The following is a 6,000-nucleotide window of genomic DNA, read 5'->3' on the forward strand; positions in this document are numbered from 1 at the left end:
TATGATAATACACTACAGCGGCCTTTGTTAATTTACGCAGTTACTCTACGACATTCTTTGGTGGAAATTAATTTCAGAAGAGCGCGCCAAAAAATTGAACCGAAGATCTGAAGTGATCTTCCATGGGAACAATTTGTACCAGTCACGCGATTGAACAATATACCACTGAAATTAGAACAATTTGCCACTTTTTCGTGCTCCCAGACCGTGCCCAATTTCACTCACTCGCACAATTTTGCTTTGGCTGTGGCAAAGGATTTCAAATTGTGTGAATTAATTTTTTGCCTGATGCCGTATTATCTCATTCTTCAACATTGACACTGTGTTGAATTTGTTAAACTGTGATCACATGTCGACTATCAATCAATCAATAATTTTATTCAATTCAACACAAAATACATAAAAGAAATCAAAATACAAAAAAATCACAATCAAAAATAAGTTTTTAATAAAATACAAAAACAGGCTTCATGGTGGGGTGTGCTGAAGATAAAAAAGGAGGAAAAATAGCTAGCCAACTATGGTTTCCCATGTAATAGGCAGGTAGATGGTATAAATGTGAAGAATGAAGGGTGAAGAGGAGTGGAAAAGGGAAGAAATGGAGAAGAAGGCAGGAAAAAAGAGAGAAAAGATATAAGCAAAAAATGTAAACGACTCCACTTTCAACAAATGTATCTAAAAGAAAAGGCCTTGCAAACAGTAGTTAGAGCAGAAATCTCGAGACTCATACGTCGATATGAAAGAAAAAAATGACTGTAGGTCCAGGTTTTTATTTCTAGTATAGTTTTTCTACTAATCTTAGAGTCTATGAGGAAGTGGTCCCGGAATAAGGTTATTATTTTAGTGCTTATATAGATCAACTGTTTCCTTAAACATTCAATATTGGTGTGATATGTGACATATCTATTTGCCTTAAATAATAATTATTGACAATTGAATTTAAAGTGCGAGGAAAATGGTATTTATATTTTATCAAGTATTCCAGTATTGAACGAATTTATTGAATTTTCAGTTGCTCCTCCACCGAAAGCAGCTAGAGACCCAGCTCGCAGAAGTATACAGGTGAACAATGGTCAGAAGGAAGACATGTTTGGCTCGACACCATTCAACATTCCGACGCCGACACCACGCATGAGCACAAGCACCAATCAGAGCTCTGATCCGTTCGGAATGGGAGATTTCGGCGCATCGGGTTCCGAACCCTCGCAGTCCGACTTTGAGAATGCTATTGGCTTGCTCGACAAGAAAATACTCGAAATGAAAGTGAGTACTCTATTATTATTCTTTATCGTTAACGTTTCATATTTGTCGGACGATTACCCGGTTTCTAGAATTCTTATTAAATCGTTTAATAGACCATTGAAAGTTACATCAAATTTTCTAAAGCACTGGGTAGATTGGATGAAAACTTGAACCTAGTGACTAATTAATCCCAGGTACTATTCAGATAAGTACCTATACAGATAAGATTATACAGCTGACTTGAATCGAGGTCCACGTTATAATGGCAGTGGAGAAAGATAGGAGAAAAACGTTGCCGATCCTCTGTCTTGTCAATGCCTTCTATATACGGTAGCTGATACAGGCTTATTGATGTAATTTTAACTGTTCATTTTCGTTTAAAATATTCAATTATATTTTATTAAGCAAGAAATGATTTTATCCAATAATTTCATAATGAATTTTCATAATTAGATGAAATATTTTAATTAATTATTAATTCTACATTGTAACAATTGATCTAGCAACAGAGCAAAGACAGATAGAGATAGCGCTATCTGCTTTGTTGCATGTTAGACAAGGATGGCAACACTATTGTCTATCCTACACTGCCATTATAACGTGGACCTCACTATAGCATTTCTGTATGGATACTTATCTGTATTGTACCTAGAATTAATTAGTCACTAACTAGATTCTAGTTTTTATTCAATTGACCCATTATTACACTGAGGTAATTTCTATCATCTTCATTTTCATGTCTTATTGAATTATGTGTAATCAATTTTGAATGTTAGTAAGCGTCCTTTATACAGAGTGGCGCAGATGGATTGAGTGGTTTTAAAATACTTGTCTTAATGTCAATTTTAAAGGTATTCGATTCAAACAAAGTGCAAAATGTGTAGCTACAATGGAAGTTTATTATCAGAAAGTTAGTCAAGCTATTTTTTTTTTTTTAATTACAGTGACGCATTCTTCATAGTCGGTTTTTATTCCTTGACGTTCCACATTGCTCCGCAACGGACGTTTTAGGGTGACGTACTTCCCAAGCATTCTTCATAGTATTATAAGCTTATGCTTTATGGGCCAGCATGTGGAAGCGTCAGAAGTGACTTGTCATAATTTAAAAAAACACAAAACAAAAATTACATTGAAGGAAAGTATGCTATATGCAGTATTACTGCATATTTTGGAATGGCCTCTATGGGTCTGCCTCAAATGTCAATTGTCTGTAATACTCCTTCGATCCATTTAAGCCCCATATCACTTGCCGCATGCACCTCCTGCAATCCTCCCTCACATGGGAACAGAGGGCAGTTTGAAACCAAGTGCTCCATTGTCTGTATCTCGCCACATTCACAGTATGGGTCAGGTGTAAAGCCCCATAAGGCAAGAGACTGGGCGCATCTTCCAGTAGATGTCCGGAACCTGTTCAAACAGCACCACTGCCGGCGGCCAAGCAGTGTCCCTGGCACCTGTACATTTGGATCCTCAATTAGGTGTTTATTCTTTACTGATGAGGAGGACCACCTTGCCTTCCAAATTGTTTCAATATCCTGACCATTCTGATCATCTAATCTCAGATACCTCCTAGATTGTAGCCGTCTTGCTGGTGCATTATTTAGCTCCTTAGCTATTGGCAACTCATTCCTTGAGACAACCCTGTTAACAAGTTGTCTTGTCTTATTCAATCTGCGGAGGTCTGGTGGCAGGACATTACAAAGCACAGGTAGCCAGTTGGTCTCTGTTGGTCTTATTGTGCCACTGATTTTTCTCATGGATTCATTTAGCTGCACATCGATCTTTCCCACATGTGCACTATGTGCCCACACAGGTGAGCAGTATTCAGCCACACTGTACACCAAGGCAAGACTGGATGTTCGCAGCGTTCCCACATTGCAACCCCAGGTTGTTCCAGCCAGTTTGCTTATAATATTGTTTCTGGTCTTTAACTTGTCTCTTACACCCTCCAAGTGATGGCAGTATGTTAGAGACCTATCAAGTCGCACACCTAGGTATCGAGGAGCTTCCCGGTTCTTCATAGTGACGACGCGACACTTGGTTTAGATACTTCCATATCAGCACTGAACTCTAGCCCCTATTTTAGGAAGGTATTGTAGAGAAAACGGCAATATTTCTCGTGGTTTTACGGAATCACAGTTTCTGATGACAGAGCGTCGTCACCACGAGGAATGTTTAGGAATCTAGTGTCTATAGTTTATTAAATTTAATAAGAGTTTTGAAACCCGGAAATATTTCTATCAAGATTTGGGAAAGGAAATGCTTTGGGCTGTGCCCCTTGATCCTGTCCCAATCATTCAATGATTTGTATTAACAATAATAATATCGAATGACCTGGCTGGTGTCAGAGTTTTCAGGTCGTAACTGATCAATTAGGGCCTCTGACACAACCTATCGACTGCTTTTTAGGCAGCCCGGATCGACGGCTTAAAGTTTTCATCCGAAACACAGGAGTGTCCCGAGAAAAATATCAAAAATATTTGTGTATCTATATTAAATGAAAACGACTTGATATTGTCAAAACCACTGGTTTTATTTATTTATTATTTTCATCACATTACATCATAATTATTGGGAATACTCCCATTTGATAGGTGATTTGTCAAATAATGGCATCCTTAGAACTAAGTAAGATTTTTAACACGTAAAATAAAACAGTAACAGTATATAAAAAAAATTATATAACAAAGTGTACCCTATATTAAGTCTATCATTATTCTTAGTCCTAAAAATAGAGCAAATGTGAGCATTTTACTTTGTGTCATTGAGTTTGCAGAGTTTATGGTTAATTGAATTCTACCACCGAGTAGTACGCTTGATCAACTAAGATTCTTTTCACAGATTTCTTGATAAGCTTTAGAGATTCGATTTTTCGAATGGTCTCAGGTAATTTATTATATAATCTTAATCCTCAATAAGAAGTATTCTTCTCATAGGTCGCATGTCTATGGATACAACAGCAAATGCTGATTGCGAGTGGAGTAATTATGTCTCTCTGTGCAAAATTGATATACAGTATATTTATAATACTCTTGATAAAAATTAATAACTGATAAATGTAAATTGTAGGCAAGGTCAGAATCTGAGAATTTTGAAAAACAGACTTGCATTAGTCTCTTTGTCTCAACCCGAAAATCACTCTAATAATCTTTTTTTTGCATTAAAAACCTTATGACTGTCTGTTAAATTACCCCAGAAGATATTTCCATAGCATAGATGGGAATAGACATATGCATAATATACTGTGATGAAAGTGTTTCTGTCCACCGAATGAGACAACTTGAGAATCATAAAGTATGCACGGTTCAACTTGGAGGTTTTTATTAAAATAATTACATACAAGTATGCTCAAGTCCCCTCCAGTCTTTGACCCAATGTTGTGTACTATCATTTTTAGGCTGTATTTTATGCTATAGTGAAGTCCACGTTATAATGACAGTATTTGATCAACTTTGGTTTTGCTATCCTTGTCTATCATTCGACAAAGCCGGTGGTACTATCCTTTTCTAGGTCCACAACGTTGCCAATTATGTTTTTGACAGTGTAGAAATATAATTAATTAATGCAGAGAATCGGCATCGCTATTCTCCTATCTTTATCCACTGCCATTGTAACGTGGACTTCACTATAGTTATACGTTTATTAAGCTAATTTATGCGTATTTTGTGATCACATATTAATTATTAATTTTTATTTTCCAGGATGGCTTTAGTCGTGGATTGTCTTTTGGCAACGAAGATTTCTCGCTAGAAAGTCTGGATCCTCTAAGGAAATGAATTCTAGCCAGAAGGATGCAGAATTTGTGTGATTATTAATTTTACATTATACATACCAAAATTAATTAAATATTTTGTATGAACACCGGTGCATTCCTACTGTGCTGTTCCCTGTTATTAATAACACTTGCTTGGTGCCTTATTAAATGTAAGAAATATTCATCCTTCAAAACTCTGATCAATATAAATATAATTGATTACAATGTGTTCAAGCTCTTGGTCTTCTATCGCTTAACTACTACTTGCAAAAAGAACATTATCTTTTTTTATACTAAAGCATGTTTAGTTATTCTATCTAGTTACATTTATTGCTACAGTATACTGTATTTTGATTGAACCTGGTTTTTAGTAGAAAAAAGATTGGAAGACTATAACAAAGATTTTAGAAATTGTTATATTTTCTAAATTTAACAGTATATAATGATATTGAATTCCGGAAGTATGGAAAATTTTATCCAGTAGCAGTAGGGTTTTGTTATGATATATTGTATAAGTTCAGAACTAGAGCGTCGCGAAATTTGGTGCTAAACTGTACAGATTGTTATGTATTGCTGAGTTTTCTAAATTGGTGCGACATAATTACTTAGCCAATACTTTGTCACAAAAATATATATTTATATATTTAAAAAAAACATTCCATATCCGTCTAACACGACTTTTTCGGTGAAATCGCCAACACCAATTAGCTCTAATATTTTGATTGATGATGAAACAATTTTGGAAGAAAAACTTGTACATATATACTTATATTTATATAGTGTTTATATTCTAATACAATCTTTATACGTAATTTGAAGATGCATCATTGATCGATCTGTTTACTTGTTTATATTACATTAATTCTATATCAATAATGTAAATATAATTTTTTGTTGTATCTTTGAATTCATTTTATCTAGTTTTAAATGTGTATTCTTTAGAAAAATGGAATATCATTATATTTAAGAGGATATGTATCACAAATATAAACTATTTTATTATA

The 6,000-nt window shown here is 34.9% G+C and overlaps 1 protein-coding gene across 1 annotated transcript in view; it reads left to right on the forward strand.

Moving 5' to 3' along the window:
- LOC111046266 (PTB domain-containing engulfment adapter protein 1) overlaps positions 1 to 6,000 on the forward strand; it is a 28,105-nt gene extending 22,105 nt beyond the window's left edge. Inside the window, exons 9-10 of the mRNA XM_039442113.1 lie at positions 1,013 to 1,263; positions 4,944 to 6,000. Coding sequence (XP_039298047.1) covers positions 1,013 to 1,263; positions 4,944 to 5,018 — 326 coding nt within the window. The 3' untranslated portion in view covers positions 5,019 to 6,000. The remainder of the gene's footprint in view (positions 1 to 1,012; positions 1,264 to 4,943) is intronic.

This window comes from Nilaparvata lugens, chromosome X (assembly GCF_014356525.2).
Source record: "Nilaparvata lugens isolate BPH chromosome X, ASM1435652v1, whole genome shotgun sequence".
In the NCBI taxonomy this organism is placed as follows: Eukaryota; Metazoa; Arthropoda; class Insecta; order Hemiptera; family Delphacidae; genus Nilaparvata; species Nilaparvata lugens.